Here is a 23083-nt window from a genome sequence, read left to right as displayed (position 1 = left end):
TTGGGAAGAGACCAATCTGAGACAGTTTGGAGGCAAGGGGGCAGAATGTGACAAGCTTGTGCCCAGTAGAGTACAAAGGCCGCTCCAAAGCTGCGAATGGAACCCTCAATTCCTAAATCTCACCATTCCTCTGTGCTCAGCAACTATCTGTGAAAACCACTGGCAAAATGTCCCAGCCCCCTCCAGTGCTGGTCCACGTAGAGGATGACTACCTGCTACAGCTGTCAATTACTTAGTTAGCTCAAAGTGGTAGGGATCTGTGCAGTGGATCTAAAGGTTGGAACCTGGCTCATGACCCATGTGGGGTCAATATAATACAATATGGTGGAGGTTTTTTAGTTTGCTTTTTCAAAACCCAAGGAAATTCAACACCGCAGTAAAACTGCAGTAAAAAAACATTAAGATCTCAATAGCTAGGAAATGCCAGAATTAAAGTTACTTGTGCAACCTTTTGCTTATGCATTATGCTACAGTCCTTAATTACATGACCATATGTTATTTTTTCTGCAGGTCCCCTGCCTCATTGAGTGCACAGAATGGACCGGCTCTGGGGATGAATCAAGGTTGTGAAGTGAAGGGGGCTGTTGCCCATAGGACTCCTACCTCATCAGATGCAGAAGTGGGAAGGGGTGCAGTGAATGAGACAGAGGTTGCAGGATGAAAAAGGATGGTCTCATGGTTAAGGCAGTTGAATGCTGCCCTGCAGAATTAGATTCTATCCCCGGACTATGACTCTTCCTCAGACTATGATGTCTGATGCTGGGAAATTCACTTAAATAAGGCTTTTCAGAGATAGTAACTAATTGTGTGTTCCTCATTTTCTGGGTGCCTGACCTGAGACCATGGGGTGTGATTTGCAGAAATGTGGAGCACTCACAGCTGCCACTGAAGTCAATGGAAACTATTCTTTGAAAATATGAAGTGCTATAAAATGCTAAGGACTCTGAAAAATTCCTAAGTGTCTCCAATTGGACACCCCAAATTAGTAAACACCATTGATGTAAATCTGTGTGCCTCAATTCCCCGTCTGTAAAATGGGGACAATACCACCCTATCACGAACAGGGTGTTCTCAATATAAATTAATTAAGGTTTGTGAAGCACTCAGACACTAGAGTGAGAAGCACCACAGAAAAGACCAGGAAGACATTAACAATTCTATCTCCATAGCAGGGTTTGAATAGTTCACTGTAAACAAAGCCTAACGTCACACCTTGCACAATAAGGATAAAACAAAATATGGAATTCATTAACTGAGCACTGTCTATTATGTGCACAGAGTGAAATTGGGATCCTGTGGAAAAAATAGCATGGGATCATGTAATTAAAGACTGTATCAAAATACATATGCATGACAGCTGCACAGGCAATCTTTGTTCTGGGATTTCCTAATTTTTGAATGCTTGACTTTGCAATTTTAATAACGTTGTGTGTGTAATATATATATACATATACACATACACACAAATTGTAATTCTTTTTGTAAATCTTGTGACTGATCACTTTTCTCTCTCTCTTTTTATAAATAAAACATTCAATAAATATTATATGCACCCTCAAAACAATAACAGGTGGAAGATTACTGAACTGTCTCTATCAACATGAAAGTGAATTCAGACACGCATCTATCGAACTGTGACAGTATCTGCACTCGATGGCTCAGTGGAATCAGCTTTCCACTTCCAGTTTCTGTGACACCAAGGAATGATGAATCAGAGCTATTTTTGAACTGCTAGAGCAATTCAAGATGAGAGAACCCCAAAAGACTGGCGTTTCCTAATCACTACTGCAGATACACCTAATAACATTAACTGATCCAAAAAGAACATACAAGCAAGACGCATTGTAACATACTGACTTGTGCATATATTCTTCACTTTCTTCCACTGGAAGGAGTTTCAGACCTGTTCCAGTGCTTTCAGTTTCCTGCACCACAAGAGCTAATGGAAATATTGCTCTTTTGTAATGAGTGGAGGCCACGTTCATGGAAAGGCTGGTGAGTCATGATTTCTGTTCCTGATGACATTTGTATATGCTTAATTGATGACTATGGAGTATGTACAATAATAGTCAGCCACGAATCATTACAGCACCAAAGTGAATCATGATTGCTATACAAATAGATTGCTGATCAAAGAGCATTAACATTTGCAAATAACCATATGCGTAAGATATAAACCTGCCTTCTCATATGTGATGAGACAGAGAGACTGAAAAACATACAAGGCTAAGTTCTACTCTCAGGCACCAGTACTAGTAACTTTGTTGGACTAACTCTAGATCCACACTGTTCTACCAGAAAGCAGACGGTGACCCACAGACCTTACTACAAATCAAATACATTTTAGCAGATTTATAAGTTCAGAAAACAAAATCAGCATTAGCCACATGTCCACCTGATCAAGAAATGCAATCGTAGCAGAGACAAATATTCTCCGCAGATGAACAATAACCTTTTAAAACAACATAAAAAGTCACTTGGCAGTAATGGTAAGATTGAGCAAGATATATTTTCAGCAAGTTATGATTAATGGGAAGTGTATCGAGTGGGTGGGCATACCCTACTAGAATGCTAATTTTGACCCTGATAGGGAATAGATTACACAGCAGCAATGAGACTATATTTCAGTGCTATTCCAAGGGCTGCGTTCTGTTCTCAGTAATAGTGACACAACTGCAGTGTAACTCCATTGATTCTGAGGGAGTTACTTCCGAGTTATGCTGATATAACTGAGTCCAGAACTGAGCTATTAAGGTCAATTTAAAATATGGCTGTTTAGATGATGCAGAGGGAAAGGGAAAAGGGGAGATAAATATTTCATTAGCCTGTTCATCTAACCATGGCAATGACACACAATGGTAATGACAGGAGAATTCAGATGACCAGTCACTTGGTTTGACACTGTCTGCTGGACATAGTCCATTCAAACTTTTCCCTAACACAGCTGAAAACATCAATAAATGGTATGTCGGGACCTATTTTAGAACTTTATTCCAAAAGCTGTTCACAACAAAAGAGCCAGAAGGCTAGTTTTTTGCTCAGCACAGTCAGTGGATTTTCAGTCATTAAGTGCCTCTCCTAATTCCCAAAACACTCCATATTGTGGGCAATATTGCATTGTTGCTTCCTAATCATCCTCTGGATTTCCATATAAGCCACTTAGTTAAGGAAATGGACACTCCAGTCATATCTATGAAAGACCAATTTTTATGGGTGGAAGGTGTAAATATTTGTGGGGAAACATGAGCAGAGGTAGGGCCAGATACTTTAACATTTATTCAGACTCAGGGCTTGTCTACACAGCTGCATAGTTTGGACTACAGGGGTCTGAACAGCAGCACACACCGAAGTGTTGCACTGTAACTCCCCTGTGTGGATGCTGCAGACATGAACTAACTGGTTCCTAGTTCATATTAATGTAATCCTCTTTAACCAGTAGTCCGATCTGTAGACATGCACCTTATTCCATGACCAAGCCATTGAATGCAATGGAACCACATGCAAAATCAGGCACCAATTCAATATATCAATGGCAGAATCAGGCCCTTAGCAAAAACAAAGAGAACTTTTTTTTGTCACTGAGCAATTCCCTCATTAATCTTTAAATGTACTTTGAAAATAGAACCTTTTCCTTATTTACGGCCTAAAAAATATTATTGACAAAGAAAATAACAAGCATTTTAAAACCGAAAGGTACAACAACAAATTTGGGTTAAATTCTATTCCTGGTTATTCCTAGAGTGTATTGAGATGATTCTTTTTGTAAAGACATTCTCTGCTCAGTTTATCCTGTTTGCAAAATGGTTGTGAAGCAGTCCTGATTCCTGCAAATATATTTGTTGTTCATGTATCAAAAAGTTTATGTAAACAAATTTCAAGCTATTAGGAAAGGAGGGTATTGAGAAGGGCTCACTTTGACTATTCAATCTTCTTTATTTCTGGTCCTGTTTTTGCTCTGGATGACTGATTTTATTTTAAACAGAGGAACAACAAATTATGATGAATTAAAAGAAGGGAACTCTTGTCCACACATGAACATTGTTTGCAGATGAATTCAGGTACTCATATGAAGAACAGCTATTCCTCAATTGTTTGTAAGAAGAAAAGCCCAGTTATGGGAATGTTCATAGAAAGTGTAATAAGGGATATAAGAGCATTGTCAAACTAAACACAGAATTCAAACAAATATTTGCAAGTACTGTTTTGAACTCCTGAATCTATACTAATATATTGTGTACAGAGTGTACTGGGACTGGCAGGGGTGTGTCACAGGTCCATTCTGTCATATACATTCTCCATTGGTGTAGGAGCCATTAAAGGACCTTTCACCAGGATCTGATCTTTGAACAGTCCAAATGCTGCTTTAAGTCTCATTGGAGAGGGGTCTGGGCTGTAACTGACTCCCTGATGCCTTCCGCCCCACCTTTGCACTGAGTGCTGCTCTGGAGAAAGAATGAATGTAGCCCACAAACCATGCAATAGAACATTCCTGGGTTGCCAGTTTTTGACGACGCCTTTATCTTACCTTCCATCAGCTTCCCTGTCTGTTCTGCACTGCCCCCGGGGAGGATCTTGGCAATGTAGGCTCCAATTTCTCCATTGTTCCCTGGAATTTCTTTCCCACCTACAACTCGGATTCCCAGTCCATTGCCTGCAATGAAAAGAAAGAAACAACAGGTATGGGCAGAGACACAAATATTGGATATTTGTCTGAAGAGAAGTGAGGACAGAAGACACATCACAGGCTACATAAAGGAAAACAAACACCTATAGCAGCTTCTGAACTTGAGCATGGAGATTAATTTTACTATCAAAACCACACTGCCTTTGCCAATAGAGAATTCCTCTAGTGGAAAGGGAACATGGACCTGCTGAATTCACAAAAGGAGAGGCCTCCCAACTCCCTGGGTGTCGGAGATACACAGAGAAGGGCATCTCTAGTTCTGCAGAAATGGAAGCCATCTGCATGGATGTCTCCTGCCTCACTGGTGGATACCCTCCCCATAACAGTATGGTTCAGTCACCTTGTAATTTAGGAAAAATGTTAGAGCATTATGGAAAAGTTCCCCAGATGTAATTGCTGTGTCACTGAAGCCACTCATCAAACCTCTCCCATAACACTAAAAATATACCCTAAAACCTACCCTGTGTACTTCTAATAACCACAACGTACTGCAAAATTGTTAATTGGGATAGCAGATATATGTACAACAATCCTTAATTTGATACAGCAAATGCAGGTGTAATCTGGCTGCACTTAGTTTTTTACATATCTAAAAGAATACATATAATTTAGATGAACACATGATAGTGGAGAACCATGAACTGCAAATATACACAGTCTTTGGAAGGTACTCTTACTTTTCTTACACGTTTGCTTTTACATCAAAGGATATTATCAGAATATAAGAAATCTACAATCATATGGGGTTGACTTTGATGGTGGTGTTAAGTAGAGTTGGGTGGGAAGTGGTTTTCCTGTCAAGTGACAGTTTTTAAGATTTCAAATATTTTTTCTAGTTCTGAATCAGGATAGAAAGTCAAATTCTCAAAATTTTTGGATAACTGATTGCCTAAAAGAAAAAATAATCAGATTGGGTCAGTCAAAACATTCTGATTATTTCAAAATGTTTCATTTCAATTTTGACCTTTTTAAAAAAAATTAAATTTGTTTGAATTTTGAAAAAAAAAAGGCATTTCAACCTGGAACATGAAACTTTTTGTTTCAAAAATATCGAAATCTGATATTTTGACTATTTTTTCTTCTTCATCTTTTTTTTTTTTTTCCAAATCAGGATGTTCTGACCTTTTCCCACAAACAGTTTCAGTTTTGATTAATCTACATTTTCTGACTAAACAAGCATTTCAATCCTTGGTAATTAATTCAGATAAAAATAGATATTGTCAAGTAGATTGATGAATCTCTGCATCTAATGTTAAAATAATACTTGTTCAATTCTTAAAAGTTATTAAGTTGAACATAGTGGAATAGAATTTGATTATTTTCAGTAAGCAAGAAACAAATCACCAAATCATCATTTTCAGAAAGTTGATAATACTCTAAAAAAAATTTTTTAAATTTAAACCATAAAATTAAATCACGCATACCTAACTCTTCCTGCATTCTTTATATTTAAAAATATTTAGAGTATAATAAACATAAAATTTGCCTTTGAAGAAAATTATCATAAATGAGATGTCTCAGACTTTTATCTAGAAGCATCAAGACTAATTTTTCCATCCTTGTTATAACTGCTAAAGTCATTAGCTTTCAATTTATGAATTAATAACTCAGCCCCTACTGGGCGATTAGAGCCATCAGCTATGTAAAACCCATTGCTCAAAATCATTGCCATGCCGTATCCTTTCATATTCAAGTGTTCCCTGAGACTGCTACTAGAGCTCCAAGCAGTCAGGTTTTGTCATAAAGGATGCTAAGTAGCCAGAGAGGCAATTGGAGCTACTGGTTCCAACCCTCTAGACAGTGGGTCTGTCCTGAAGCATCCATGTTCCTCCCCACAATCCTACCTATGTGGTATATCCTATAACCAACTACCTTCAAGGTGTATTCATGTATAGGCTGTGTCATGCCTGGCATGAAGATGCTTTTCCACTTCTTGCTATCTCATTGCTTATTCTGGATTGGTCTCCTGGTCTGACTGCCTTTAGGGCCAGGAAAGAGATTCCTACTAGGTTTTTCCATCCCAATTTGGCTATCTATTGGTTGGGTCTATGCCTTCCTCTGAGATCCTGTAGACCATGTATTAGTCAGGCATCTTGGGTGTTTCAGTTTTTAGCTGGTTGTACCCAGATAGGTTGTCCTTGCCAATAAGCCATGATTCAGCAAAGCAGCTCATTCAAGTGACCCGCACACTCAGTGCGCACATGCAGTATGTGTCTGTGAAGTGAGATTAGATCCACTCGCATCAGAAGCACAAGACCCTTCCATTCACACTAGTTATGGGGAAAGCATGCCCCTACATGAATCCTCAAAACATACAACGGAGCCTTGGGCCCTCAAGAGCAGTTGCCAACAACAGCAAGTCAGTGCATGTGAGTCCTGCAATGATGTGGGTTACAAATGAACATTGCTCTGGGTTTGGTTTGGCAAGGATCTCCTCCCAAGTTGAGTTGATTTGGTTGAAATGTGGCTCAGCTGTGCCCACTGCTGAGCACTCCTGCAAAGTGCTGAGGATTTTCTGCTTCTGAATATCTTCAGTGGGAGTTGAGAGGGCTCAGAGTGTGGCTGGATCCAACACTTGTATCTTTAATAAAAATTGTGACCCATTTGACCCCATATCATGTGTTTGCCTTTATTATTTGGCTTGACACTCAGCTAAAACTGTACTGAATACAATGTTCTGTACATTAAAAGTTTTTCTGTTCAGCCACTTCATTTTTCCTGACACTCACTGAGAGAAAACAATTTTTTTCTCTTTCTCTTGTGTGTATAAATAACATTAATTTAAGAACTGGGGGGAAATAGGCTGACTTGGAGGGGACCCTCTAAAATAAATACAAAAAGGATCCATGAAAATCAATGTCATAGAACTCACTTATCTAGACATTCAGTGTAATTACAAGCATAGAGGATTGTAATCAGCTTCCTACCACAAAGCATAACAATTATGGGAGTGGATATTTCTTTAAGTATCAATTTCACATGGATAATCATATTGCTGCAGGGCTGCTAATGCTCTAAAGGTGATGATTTGGCATATAGCGACTTGTCTCATGCTGTGCATAAAACAATGGTTGGGTGTGGCTCTCTGATTGTGCTATTATCAACTCTTGGATTATTCTAAGGTTTTACATTCAGGGGAAATCGTTATTCATTGTAATGTAAATAAACTATTATTTGTTGTTATTTCAATGGGAGTTCGGGGAATTTAGAACCATTCTGGATTAGGTACTATATTATTATTTTCTTTCTTTATATTAGTTTATAGTAAAATAAATTGCATCAATCCTGTGCTCCTCTGTGATTTTTATAGAAATTAAAGATTCAATCCTTAAAACAGATGAGTACTTCACATCATGCAGGTTATGGGAACCATCTGTAACTTAATCAAGTGACAATACACCACCCTTAAAGTCCACGGAAACAAACAGATGAGCTTTGCAATGTGCCCTGAAGGTCAACAGAGATGATCTCTTTTAGACTGTGTTGGGGAGTAACTTCCAAAGCTGAGGGCCCTTACAGAGAACATCATGCCGGCAGCTCCCTCTCTTAAATCAAAGCTGTGGCAGCATAGCACAGGAAGAGAGGTACTATCTCATATAAACAGGCCTCAAGCCACTTAAGGATCTTATTTATTGCCCAATGAATTCATGAGGGGTCATTCCATTGACATCTATCAGCACTGGATCAGGACCATAGAGCTTTATGCATCAAAATCAACACCTAACATTTCACCCAGAAACACGCAGCCAGTGAAGATCCCCAAGTGCTGTTGTAAGGTGCTAGGGGTGGGACACCCGTACTTAAGCAGAGCTGTGAGGAAACCGGAATTTCCTTGCTGTGGAAAATTTTGGAATTCTGAAAATATTTTCATTCAGAATTGGAACAAAAATTGGAAATGTGAAATTTTCTGTGGGAAGGAAATTTTTGAAAAATTCTTGGCTGGCCATGTAGCCAGCCAGTCTAGGTAGCCTGGGAGCTGGGCACCCTGACAAGAAATTCCAAAAACTGGCCAACTGGAAAATTTTTGACCAGCTCTACTTTTTAAACAGGCTGCCCCGTACCATACCAGATGCATTTTCTGAACAGATTTAAGGTGGGCTTGTTCCCACTAAAGACTGTGATAAAATCGCATTGCTGAGCACTTTTGAAAACCTGTAAATCCCAAGTAGAGTTAACTGCAGTGGTCTAGTCTAAAGGTGACAGAGGTTTGGATCATGATAACAAAGTCCACTACCAAGAGAAACTGTTGTAAACTTAAAAGCTAGATGTAGCTAGCAATAGTCATCGTGGTCAAAGCAGCTACCCAAGCAGACTCCCAGATTGCACAGTCAAAAGATTTATTATTAACCAGTATGATATCCAATGGTTGTATATAATAATTGAGTTCAGTGCGAGCAGTGTGGCGAAATCCCCCAGCCACCTTTGAAAATCAGCACCTATACATACAGGTTAGAATTTTGCTTTCATGCTCTAATTTCCTGGAGTCAGAACTATGAGTCATACTATATAATAAGTAGAAATACACTGAGGGTCACCCATACGAATTTACAATTAAATTCCCGTTTCAATCAAAGACATGTTTATTGCCCCTCTCCCGAAGTAAGCATCTTACTGTGCTTTGTTTGAGAAAAGTGCATTTTATTTTTTATAATTATACTGTGAAAATGTTTCTAAAAGAAATGTTTGAGAACAGATCAGCATGTGGTTTAAACTAATTGAACTAACTTGGAAAATTTTGATTTGTTGGGTTTAATTAAATCGTCATAGAGTTAAATTTTCACTCTTTGGGTTTTGTGAAAACAGACTTTCAAACCTGTTTTGTATACTGTGCCTATTGAAGATACTGACCTCATTACATCTGTCTGTAATGACATTGCCCAAGTTATCACTCTGAATGTGGGTAGCTTAAAAAATATCATCCATAATATAGTTTCTCAGATCTCTTTTTTTCCCTTGGTCTTTTATTTCTTCTTTGAAATCTTTAAGTCTTAATTTCCATCTTTCAAACCATTTTGATATTCATCTTTCAATTTCTGGTTTTCTGATTTATGAACTCCATGTTTCTTTTTTCTAAAACAGAGGTCCAGTTACCCATCAAAACTTGAATCACTGCACTATGAATGAGAGAGGGCACCTTGTTTACCTTTGGCTATGGATTTTCAACTGTCAACTGTCTTTGAGAAAACATCTCTTCAAAGGGAATGTTATACATTTAGATGCAATCCTTTTAAGATGCTTCAAAGCTGGAAGCACTGCTAATTAATTGCAACTGTTTTTTACTGATCTCCCAAGGCTGTGAAACTCTCTTGCTATCTAATCTTAACTCAAGCTTTAAGATTTATCACCCTCAGCAAAACATTCACAGAAGGACAGAAATTGATGCTCAACTCTAAAGAAATGTATCACGGGAAAATGAATTTGTAGCATGGTTCAATACACAGACAGCTACCGGTTTGACTTATAAGCAGCTACTTATTTCTGAAAACAGATACTGACAAAAGTCTGAGAAAAGATGACAAAAGTCTAATAAATGAAAGGACTTTTATTTTAGCATGAATTCAAAGCTATGGAAAAAATACAAAAAATGTTGGATTGAGTCACTGGTAGTTAGGAGCTATGATTTTTTTTTCACATGCATGTTTGAAGTTGAGAATAGACTGCTTAAAGTATACTGTTATGGATGTTTATATGCTCTACCATTGTATCTCTGTTGTGACTCATAAAATGTTATACTAGCCCTGATCACGTATATTCCCAATCGCACCAAACTAGGTCAAACTGCATAATTGGTTCTGTAAAGTAAACAGATGCCCACAATTTAGGTCTGACACCAATGTCACTGGTGTCCTAATGAGCACCAGCACCCCACTGTGAAAATACATTGCCGCTCTCTTTTTTCCTCATTTACACCATTAGAATCATAGAATCATAGAATATCAGGGTTGGAAGGGGCCTCAGGAGGTCATCTAGTCCAACCCCCTACTCAAAGCAGGACCAATTCCCAACTAAATCATCCCAGTCAGGGCTCTGTCAAGCCGGGCCTTAAAAACCTCTAAGGAAGGAGATTCCACCACCTCCCTAGGTAACACATTCCAGTGCTTCACCACCCTCCTAGTGAAATAGTGTTTCCTAATATCCAACCTAGACCTCCCCCACTGCAACTTGAGACCATTGCTCCTTGTTCTGTCATCTGCCACCACTGAGAACAGCCGAGCTCCATCCTCTTTGGAACCCCCCCTCAGGTAGTTGAAAGCAGCTATCAAATCCCCCCTCATTCTTCTCTTCTGGAGACTAAACAATCCCAGTTCCCTCAGCCTCTCCTCATAAGTCATGTGCTCCAGACCCCTAATCATTTTTGTTGCCCTCCGCTGAACTCTTTCCAATTTTTCCACATCCTTCTTGTACTGTGGGGCCCAAAACTGGACACAGTACTCCAGATGAGGCCTCACCAATGTTGAATAAAGGGGAACGATCACGTTCCTCGATTTGCTGGCAATGCCCCTACTTATACAGGCTAAAATGCCATTAGCCTCCTTGGCAACAAGAGCACACTGTTGACTCATATCCAGTTTCTCGCCCACTGTGACCCCTAGGTCCTTTTCTGCAGAACTGCTACCTAGCCATTCGGTCCCTAGTCTGTAGCTGTGCATGGGATTCTTCCGTCCTAAGTGCAGGACTCTGGACTTGTCCTTGTCCTTGTTGAACCTCATCAGGTTTTTTTTGGCCCAATCCTCTAATTTGTCTAAGTCCCTCTGTATCCGATCCCTACCCTCTAGTGTATCTACCACGCCTCCCAGTTTAGTGTCATCTGCAAACTTGCTGAGAGTGCAGTCCACACCATCCTCCAGATCATTAATAAAGACATTAAACAAAACCGGCCCCAGGACCGACCCCTGGGGCACTCCACTCGAAACCAGCTGCCAACTAGACATGGAGCCGTTGATCACTACCCGTTGAGCCCGACGATCTAGCCAGCTTTCTATCCACCTTATAGTCCATTCATCCAGCCCATACTTCTTTAACTTGGCGGCAAGAATACTGTGATTGGTGAAACAGACTACGGATTAGATCGTCAAATGTATTTAGGCTCCTAATCCCCACTGATCTCAAAGCTTTCACTGGAAGTTAGGAACCTAAATACTTTTTTGAGGATCTGGGCCTCTCTGCCAAATGCTGCTCTGAGTTACACTATACTACTGGAGTAATTCCATTTTCAGTCAACAGATTTTCAACAGTGTAAATGAGACCAGAATTTGGCTCACTCTCCATTTTGAAGATTGCCTGTAGTTGGCGATATGTAGCATATTTCAAGCATTCTTGCCTCAAAGGGTGTAGTAATTGACTGTCCACTTCTTTGAAGACTCCACAGAATCTCTGAATTCAATGAGAAGAGCCAACCTCTCTCTTGAAACAGGGTTTGATACACTAGACTGCAGCAGCATTGACAGTCCCAAAACAAGACCACTAAAAAGACTGCAAAATGGTAAAATCAATGGCATTTTCATGCTGCTGATATTTTCCTATTTTCCAGTGCGTGGAGTCTTGTATTACTTTCTAAAACATACACTTTAGTTCAACCACAAATTATTGGGCTAGATGCAGGATCATTGGGTGACATTGTATAAAGTGTGTTATGTAGGTCAGATTAGATGGTCATAATGGCCCCTTCTAGCTTAAAATGTATGGATTTATCCTCATCAAGGACCAGATTCTACGACATTCAGACACACTGAGAAGACACAACTCAAGGAGTTGTTTTCATGTTGGCCATATGCTCTGAGTTGTTGAAGCTCTCTCTTACTTTCCCATTGACTTCATGGCATGATCAGAACCCTCCACCTTGCCACAGGGTGGCTGGACCTTTAAGAGAGGTCAAGGCCCAGCTCTCACCTGTGTCTGGTTTCTTCCCAGATCATGAGACTGTAGGCTACAGCAAGGCCAGCTGGGGAAGGAGAAGCAGGATATAAAAGGCAGGTCCAGTCACCCAGTGTGAAGTGAGAGAGCAAGGAGTGGGAGACTTGAAGGGAAAGAGTAGAGGATGTTAGGTCTCTCCAGGCAAGGGCTCAAAGGTAAAGACTACATGGAATACCTATACCAAGAAGTGAACCCCTGTAATCTAGGAAGAAGACTTGTGAATGATGATACAAGGGGAGAAGCTTGCCACAGTCCTAGCGAGAGGGCTGTGGAGGCCTACGGAGCTGCTTTATAGAATCTGGAAAAGATGGATGAATCAAGCCTGGGTGGAAGTCGTTTCCTGCATGCTTATAATGTCTGTGCTAATGTGATTTTATTAAACCAGACCCCAAGAGTGGAGATTTTCTTCTAGAGCTTTAATCACTTGTGTGTGATTACATCAAACCTAGAAGAAAAATTGGAGTCTGCCATGACTGGTAACCCGTGTACACACATTGTATTCAATCGGCTATATTTTACAATAAGGATCCAAAGCAGCGGGTTGTGCGGCAATAGTTCAATGTTTGTAGCAATTCCTGAAGAATCTTGCAATGGTTTATTCTTGCTCTGTACCACTGATATTTGCAGTCCAGGCCCAGTACTGATCAGCAGAAGCTGAAGCAGTTGTACTGCTGCTAAAATCAACCAAGAGAATACTTTTCTTTTTTCCTTTAACAAAATCCTGTGCAATGGACAATTTATAGATTTATAGATGGTTTTTCTCTCTCTTCAGCAATCTAACGTCAGCTTTGTTTGACTCTAGAAGTCTCATTTCAAGGAACAGAAAAAGCGTACAATATCATTTTATGGGGCTCCTTCTGCCTATCAGAAATAAAAATAAGATCTTTGCCAATCAACGTTGTGCTGTCTGTAGGGAGGTTCATGAAATCTCTTTAGCACTTAGTAGAAAAACACACAGCTCCAGTATATCCATTAGAAAATAAGCAATCCAGAGTTACGGGAAGTATTTCAATGACTAAATGGTGATGATACTTGCTCTTCCAAATAAATATCAATAACCCATTACATAAATTAAAGCTGGATGCATTACAGCAGAGAAATACTTAGTCTGTGTGTGTGTATGTGTGTGTGTGAGAGAGAGAGAGAGAGAGAGAGAGAGAGAGAGTTTTCCTACATCTACACATAGCTGAGGATAAAGTTTGCAGGGATTTTTCTCTTAGAAGCAGCAAACAACATTACAGGGCTGCAGACATCCTTGTGTGACTGATGTGAACAGTATCCGATGGGTGGGTGGGGAAAAGGAAAGCCCTATATTTTAGCTATGACTTGTTTACTAATTCATGAATGGCAGGTTCTTGATGCAGAAGCTGTGTGCAAATATTGGTCAACTGCTAAACCAAGCAAATCTTTTCTCTGGGCTAAATTTTACAAAAATAAAATCATTTGTCTGTCTAATTAGGTTTGCAAAATCAGGCAAGAAGCAATTAATATGGACAATAGATTTTCAGTGAACACAGTGGGTGTAGGCAAAACCTTGGAGGAAAGGGGTATATATGTGGAGAACAGTAATCTACACTGTGTCAGTAGTAGATAGGTATCTATATGAGATCAATCTTCCCTCACTTCAGGATTTTTGATCCTTAGGTCAAGATTTTCAAATACAATTAGTGAACTTGGGCACACAGGTTGAGAAAGGACTTGATTTGCCTAAGGTGGGTGCACTGCTCAGCAGGTTAGGCAGGATCTTGGTAACCCTTTACATGCTGAAGGAATTTTACATCATAACACAGGGCACATTTCTGAATTAAAGCGATCAGCCACAGAAAACATTAAAACTTCTCTGCTACGAAGTGTTCAGACTAGCTTTCCTTGCAAAGAATCTTTTGAGCTTTCTGCATTTGATATCATAAACAGCGATAAAACAACATGACAGTGACATGATGAGTATCTTTGGATAACAGGTCAGGATAAAGTGCAGACAGATCGCACAAGGGAAAAAAAAATCAGTTCCGATGCTGTAAATGTAATAAAAACAAGTGATGTGTAATTTTTAATTTTTTTTTAACTTACAGTCTGTGGTATTCTCTAGCTAATGTGACTTTTAAAACCAACGCTGGGTTGCCAGGATTGGTAAAAATATTTTCAAGCTTGTGCTCTGGAGAATTAGTTTGAAGCTTTTTATAAACTAAATGAGCAACATGAAGTTGTTTCCTCGAAACCAGATTAAATCTGTTCAGTTCTCCCATTTTTCTGGCCACAGACGATTAAACCATAAGATATACATAGGGTCCGATCCTCAGCTGGTGTATATCATAATAAGGTCCATTGACTTCAATGGAGCAACACTGATTTATACCAGCTGCCGCTATGGCCCATGCTGATTTGACAAGTACTTGGAAGGATCACAGAGTACTTCTACATGGGGCTACACATTAGAAACTGTTAAAAAACTCTCACAGTTCAGAATTCAGCAGCCTGCTTATTAAGCAGTGTTTCTTTCAGGAAGCACATTACACTTGGCTTAAAGAATTTCATTGACTGATAACCAATTTTCAAGTAAAGTTTAATGGTTTGGCTTTGACCTGTGAATCCCTAAAAGGTTTGGATTCTGTCTATTTAAAATACATTGATATAGCCCATGGGACTTTTAAAACCCCCACACATTGCGGGTTATATTATTCCCTTGTTTAACACAGCCATACTGAGGAGAAGGGAGTTAGAAACATGCCTCTCTTCACTTCATACAGGATCCTGAGTCACAACAATGATGTTTGGGGGGGGGGGGACAAGGGCAGTGCCAAAGATGCTTCCCCCTTGGTGAAACTGGACAGAGCATGGTGGGGAGAGATAGAGGGTAGATGGAGCCATGGCTCAGTCCAACCACATGCCAGTGCTCGCTGGCTGTATAGAATAGGGTGTGGCTGCACTGGAAGAAAACATGCCATGAATTACTCTACTATCTCAGTGCAAGCAGGGAGCCCTGGACACACAGTGCCTCCTATGTTTCCATTTTGGCAGTGCACCTTTGCTCCACCACTCACTATTGTCTGCATGATACAACCCAAACTAGCCTTTTGTTAGCACCTAGAGATTGTTAATAGATTCAGTAAATATCCATAGACAACATTATCAAGCCTTGATGCCCAAAGGCTCTTAAATTCATATCTATATAAAGCCCTCTTAGCCCCTGCTCCAAGCAACAGCAATCAAGAATATTTGGTCCGCTGTGTTGCCATTAGTGCAACCTGCAACAACAAATCTTTATCCTTCTCCATTCATTTTCAGTTTTCTCTGCTTGTTCTGTTCTCTCCTCTTCCCCTTCACTTTCTTCGTTAAGGGGAATATTTAACCCTAATATCTTACAGCCCAATATCCAACCACATTTAAAATATACTCTGTCTCCAGTTTCTAAAGCAGTTTAGTCAGAAGTCACAAAAATAGCTTTAGATTTACACTTTTCAACAAAGTGGAGTTTAGGTTCCATCAAATGGAGTAATAAAATCACATCTCCATTTGTTCACCGCCCTCTGTCTATTTTGCAAAACTACTTTCCAACCTAATATGGGAAAGTACCAGAGACCATCTCAATTCACTCCAAGACCAAAATAGTAATCAAGCACCATAGATCTTTTAGGATTTTTAAGTAAGACACATCTACTATTAGCAACAGACATTAGTCTGCTCAGCGAACACGTCAGCCAATCATTCATGGCTTCACTATAAAATTCAGTCTTTATTACACATTTAATGTTACAGTAGTTACCTTAAGTCAAGCTTTTTTACAAATGTCTTTCCCAGAGAGGGGAAAATGTAGAATATTTTTCTATTGGTGTTTTCTGTGAGTTATGCATGAAAATCATGATTACAAGAAAGATTTATATAACTGACAGCCTTTTTGTATATCAAGGCATGTCCAGTGTATTCTGTCAATACCTGCATGTTTATATCAGGCATATTTTGTGATGTTCCAGTACAGTGCATCTTACTCCAAGCTCTGCTGAATGGTAAAGAACGGCCATGTAATTTACAAAATCTTGCTGCATATTGGGCCAAATCCTGAGATTTTCCCTTGGTTTTTATTCAGTTATTTCTCAGACAGAACGTTGACTTGTGAACTCAGTGGGATTTTGCCTGAGAAAGTACTAAGTACGGACTTGAAATTTTGGCCCTTAGTGCAATATAGCTCTCTTAACTAAGGCCATGTCTACACTAGCACTTTTATTGGCAAATCATTTGTCGCTCAGGGGTATAAACATCCCACCCCCCTGAGCAACGTACGTTTTGTTGGCATAAACGTTCGCGTGCACAGACTCTCTCCCACCAACATAGCTACTGCCACTCGTTGAGCTGGTTTTATTTTGTCAACGGGAGAGCTCTCTCCCATCAGCATAACACAGCTCCACGAGCAATCTTACAGCAGCACAGCTGGATCGATACAGCTTGCTAGTGTAGATATGGCCCAAGACTCTGTGCACCCAGACTTAGTAGCATATCATGTCCTTGTGTCACAAATTCATACAATTGTGGTTGATGTTCTGTAGACGAAGGTCATTCATAACTATGATTCAATTTTTTCTGTTCAGCTAATCAACTTTGTCTAATGAACTGAACCAGAGCACACGCTTCTGATCCGCATGCAGAGGGTGGCTTTTGTGAATGGACCACTCTGCCACCTGGGATCATGCAGAATGTATGTCACCTGCCAGCCACCTTTATGGGACCAGGGGATCCACTCATGGGGGATGTGCAGCGTTCCAAATCAACATTGCGAAAAATGTGCAGGAAAGCTGACCTTCCTGAGACTATACTAACTGCTGTAGATCCCCTACACGCAGTGCAGTGTAGAGGCATAAAGATTTGGCATGGATGCCTCTGCGCCACTGGTGAATTTCTCAAGATCCAGGAAAATCTTGGGACTCTATAAAGCTTGGAAGTTAAAACCCATGCTTCTTCCATAGCAGGAAGCATTCCTCTCCATGGAGGAATCTATAGGAAATTCCATGTGCTTCCTTTCCTTCCCATAGGCTGTTCAATGGGAGTGGTTAATATTCTGAGGAACTACATTATGACTCATAGTTCTGTGAAAAGCATTAGAAAATGAACCTGAATTTTAGACAGGAGCTAGGGTGGAGGAACCCTATAATTCTAGCTATTCATCTTTTAATAAAGCATTGGTAATTGCTTGGGGAAGTTGCTGAACTGACAGCCCCAGAGACAGAAGTGTGTTGTTCACTTGCAGAACAGTGGGCAGCAGTACTTCAAGCTAACCTCAGGCCATCCCACTGGAAGGATTACGTGGTGATTTGCCAGTTTGTTTCCCATACATATTCAATTCTGGGATGCTGGTTAGGTTTGTGGTGGTGCAGCGATCCTGTGAAATGGAAAACTGTCCACAGAACTGGACTGAGACCTTCCATTCATTTCACAGATGCCAGCATACAGCCATTATTGATCGAGGCTGGTAAACCGTTTCAGTCATTATTGACCTAAGCTGGTTTTGAACTGGTGACTGTAAGTAACCAGTTCCCTTCCTCCTGAGCTGTCTGTTCCACCCACACTAGGTCTGGCATAAAAGAAAAGGTTTTAAGATTATTAAGAATTTTTCCATATTGTAAAGAGAGTGTTGACAAACGCTTTTTTTTTAACTGAGTCAGAACAACATCTCATGGGACTGGATATTCATTTGTAATGTATTCACTTGATTTCTCTCGTGCACAAAATGAACAGCTATTGTAAAAACCTGACTCCTGCAGAAGAAAAACATAATATGAGTTTCATGCATGCTAATTTGCTATTCAGTTTGCTGTTTGGCAAAATGAGCCCCTAATGTACAATTTTTTCTGACAAGGAAGTCAATTATTTTCCCCAGGTTCATTTAAACACTGTACCCTTTGCTAGCCAAATAACTGTCATAGTATTGTTTTTTTACACAGCGAAAAAAAGAAATTGACAAAAATGCCAGTCCTTTCTGGAAAGATGACCTATATTAAACCCACTTGTAATTGCCTCCCCAGCTATCACCCAGCTGGATTTCTAGTAAGTAGCAAAATAAGAACTTTTAGGAAGAGCAAAAGAGCCCAACATGCCAGTCATTGTTCTGTTTTGCTTATCTTAACCTCCTGGCTTTTTCATTAGACTTCTCAGTCCATACCACCTCTAGAAAAACTATTTATGCATCTTCCAAACTTTGTATAATTAATAATACGTGGCTTTTCAACAGTACATTTCACAGCACCTTACAAAGGCAATCAGTATCATTATCCCAATTTTACAGATGGTGAAACTGAGGCACAGAGTGGGATTAAAATGATTTGCCAAAGGTCACACAACTGGCCATCAGCAGAGCTATGAACAGAGCCCAGTTCCAGTCCAGGCTCTGTCTACTAGACCACATGTTACCCTATGCAGCTTTAGAGAAGAACTAGACAAATTGTTTGGAACAGGGACAGTCCTTTTGTTCTGTGCTTGTACAGCCCCAGCACAGGGATTAGCAACCTTTGGCATGCGGCCTGTCAGGTAAATCCACTGGTGGGCTGGGCCAGTTTGTTTACCTACACTGTCCGCAGGTTTGGCCGATCGCAGCGTGGGCTGAGGGATGTGCTGGCCGCCGCTTCCAGCAGCCCCCATTGGCCTGGAACAGTGAACTGCGGCCAGTGGGCGCCGCGATCGGCCGAACCTGCGGACGCTGCAGGTAAACAAACCGGCCTGGCCCGCTAGTGGCTTTCCCTGTCGGGCCATGTGCCAAAGTTTGCTGATCCCTGCCCTTGCACAATGGGGTCCTGATCTATGAATGGGGCTGTGAGGTGCCACTACAATACAAATAACACTGCTCTACAGCCAAAATGCTTCTGAAATAAATGTAGTCAAACTTTACTAATTCTGGGTCACTGAGAACTAAAATGATGCTTAAAATTGTTGATTGGCTCTAGTTTTCAAGATATGCTATTGGGTCAGTATATACGACCCTTGACTTGGGAATGGCGGAGGATAAGTGAGTTATAAAGGGAAGGGATCTCAATTTAAACCAGAAATGACTAAAATACATCTTTGACTGGCTCTATGAATAAATCTATGACTGGGTTTGGACAGTACTTGCTTTTTACGCAAAACAATGAATGATACAATCTGAAGCTGGTATTGCATCATACATGATATGAATTGCATCATATTATTCCTAGAAGTCATGGATGATGCAATCATAACGAAGTTTACATCACTCTGCTGAACAAATTGCCCTAGATCTGCTCTAGAAATCATACAGTGTCGTGCTCTCATTTGTCAGTGTTTAATTTTGCAAAGGGACACATTTCTGTTTAGCCAAAGTGAGCAGAGATGCCTCGTACTTGTGTGAACAGTGCAGATAACTTCTGCTATGTTTGTAGTGACTTTTGCATCAAAAAAGCGCAGTATAACCACTATGGTTAAGAAAGCCTATCACCTTTATTTTGGCTGCAAAATTGGAGATCAGGACAAGAGGTGGGCCCCACACATATGCTGCAACACTTGTGCAATAAATCTTCACCAGTGGTTGAACAGGAAAAGGAAATGTATGCCTTTTGCAGTGCCAATGATTTGGAGAGAGCCAACAGATCATACCAGCAATTGTTACTTCTGCATGGTGCCTCCAGTTGGGAAAGAAGAAAAAGTGGACTATGCATTATTCAAACATTCCATCAGCTATACGCCCAGTACCCCACGGAGAAGGACTGCTGGTTCCTGATGCACCAGAATCATTCTCACTTGAGTCAGACGAGGAAGAGGAAGAGGATGAAACTTCTGGTCCTGAACCATCAATGTCACAGGACCCACATTTTCTCCCATCCTCCTCCTTTGAACCATACCTCATAACACAAGGTGAACTGAACGACCTTGTCTGGGATTTGGAACTACCCAAGAGTAAGGCAGAGCTGTTGGGCTCCAGACTACAGCAGTGGAATTTCCTGGCAGGTGATGTTAGGGTTTCCATGTTCCGTGACTGTCAAAAGGATCTTGTCCCATTCTTCTTTATGGAAGGTGATCTTGTAGCCTGCAACAACATCGATGGTGTGATGGCAGCCCTCAACATCATTCACGATCCAGATGAGTGGAGACTGTTCATTGATTCATCGAAGACGAGTCTTAAAGCTGTTTTACTGCATAATGGCAATGTTTTGCCATCAATTCCAGTTGGTCATGCAGTTCATATGAAGGAAACCTATGACAACATGAAACAACTTTTGAGGTGCATAAACTATGACCAACATCAGTGGCAGCTTTGTGGCGATTTGAAGGTTGTTGCTCTCTTGCCTGGTCTGCAGACTGGATACACAACGTACTGCTGTTTTCCCTGCGAATGGGATAGTCGTGCAAGAAATTCCCACTACATCAAGAAAGATTGGCCACTCCGACAGTCATTGGAGCGTGGGAGGAAAAGTGTTCAGCATCCACCACTTGTTGAATCAAGGAAGATTTTGTTACCATCCTTACACATCAAGCTGGGTCTGATGAAGAACTTTGTCAAGGCCATTGACAAAACACAAGCAGCTTTCAAGTACCTCCGTGGAAAATTTCCAAGGTTAAGTGAAGCTAAGATAAAGGAAGATGTCTTCGTTGGTCCTCATATCTGTGAACTTCTTCGAGATGATGTATTTGACCATGCACTGCGTGGCAAGGAAAAGATGGCATGGAAAGCCTTCCAGTTAGTGGCAATAAATTTTCTCGGAAACAACAAGGCAGACAACTACAGGTTGTTGGTGGAAAACCTCCTTGAGGCATACAAAAGCCTTGGTTGCAACATTTTTAACACTAAAGATACATTTTTTGCACTCTCATCTAGATTTTTTTCCACCGAACTACGGAGCAGTGAGCGACGAACATGGCAAGCGATTTCACCAGGATATTGCAACAATGGAGAAATGCTATCAGGGCAAATGGAGCCCATCAATGCTTGCAGACTATTGCTGGACGGTGACAAGAGATGTTCAATTTAATGAATACAAGAGACAAGCCAAGAAGCACTGAGTAGACACTGAATAGGACTATACTATGTACATAATAGTTTTTTGCCTTTTGTTTCATAATACATTTTATTTATATAACCTTTTGCTGATTTTTAAAGTGTTACATAAACAGGACAGGTGAAATATTATCATGTAAAGCAACCATAAACACATGAAAAGACCTAGGTTTACAATTTATGATTAAAACTCTACTATCTACACAATATACATAGACATAAAATGTAAAAACTTAAATATCTTCGAAACAGTAGCCAATCAGTTGTTTTAATTGTCATATTTGAATTCAGCACATCAAAATACATAATCAATAGCACATTTTATCTCTGAAGCAGACGACTTCTCAAAAATTGTAGACCAGTGTAATCAATAACTGTTCTTGTCAGAAGCGGCCATTGATTTCGGGCATCTCAGTTTTGGCATGTCCAACTTGAGCCCTCAGGCTTGATTTTCCCCACCTTGAACTTCATTTGAAGCAGTTCAGTGGGTGATCCATGTTCCAGGGACGGTTGATGGTAGAAGAACGTGAGGCAAAAAAAGAAAATCTTGGATGGATGATGTGGTATCCTGAGTGGGTGAAGAAGACTATTCCTTCACAATGAGATTAGCAGAGGATTATACAGAATGGGCTACCCTGGCAGCAAATCTCCAGTAATGGAGATGCCACATAAAAAGAAAATCTTCCTTAGGTCAGCTTGACCTCCCTTCTTGTGGAGCTCTTAAAGTTTGCAGTAAAACAAATTTTCTCCAGCAGATCATACGACTGTATTTTTTGAAGGCTAAGGAAATTTCCACAGAAAAACCTTAGGTGAAGTGCCACTAAGGTGGCAAGAGTGCATAGGTGAGTTGAGTGCATATTACCTTTCAAGAATATTGGAGGTTAAAAACATAGAAGCTCAGGAAAGGCAGAATTAGCATTGCACTTGTCAAATAAGGCACCCAGGCTACTACTACCACCTTATCCATCCATAGACAAACACTGAAGGCAATTGTTCTCAAAGGCTCAGTCCTGGAAGGTGCACCCAGTTGTAATAGGTGTTCAGCACCTCAAAGTAAAGAGCTCTGTGATCTCATGCGACAGCCAGTTCTTTAAATATCATTTGACTGTGCTAGCATGTCTGCATATATAAATTTCATACCCCCAGAACATGCTCTTAAAGCACTTCCATGAATCATACTTAGTAACTGGAGACATGAATGGATGAGACAAATTATTAAACCAAAGCTGCACACTGTACATTTTTGATAGTCTCCGTATAAGGAAGGGAAGATGGCATGCTGCCTTCTCTTGTGGTAGTTATGATAGTTTAAGAGCTTATCTTAGAAGTGCAACCTTACTTCAGCATTTCCTGGGTTTCTAATTTTCCCTAATGTTCTTGACAAGCTTTGTGTACTCATATCACTCATATGTGCCTAAAATTTTAACCTCACTTTCTTCTCTGTGGGAATCTGCCTTCCACCCTCCTGCTTTATTTTTCCAATGACTTCT

The 23083-nt window shown here is 40.3% G+C and overlaps 1 protein-coding gene across 1 annotated transcript in view; it reads right to left on the bottom strand.

The window, feature by feature from the left end:
• The window catches only part of PCLO (piccolo presynaptic cytomatrix protein), a 534443-nt gene that overhangs the window by 151735 nt on the left and 359625 nt on the right, over nucleotides 1–23083 (bottom strand). Inside the window, exon 10 of the mRNA XM_054016176.1 lies at nucleotides 4526–4651. Coding sequence (XP_053872151.1) covers nucleotides 4526–4651 — 126 coding nt within the window. The remainder of the gene's footprint in view (nucleotides 1–4525; nucleotides 4652–23083) is intronic.

Source organism: Malaclemys terrapin, chromosome 1 (genome assembly GCF_027887155.1).
Source record: "Malaclemys terrapin pileata isolate rMalTer1 chromosome 1, rMalTer1.hap1, whole genome shotgun sequence".
Classification (NCBI taxonomy): domain Eukaryota; kingdom Metazoa; phylum Chordata; order Testudines; family Emydidae; genus Malaclemys; species Malaclemys terrapin.
Note: the sequence above shows the minus strand (reverse complement) of the source record. Positions and strands in the feature narration are given on the sequence as shown.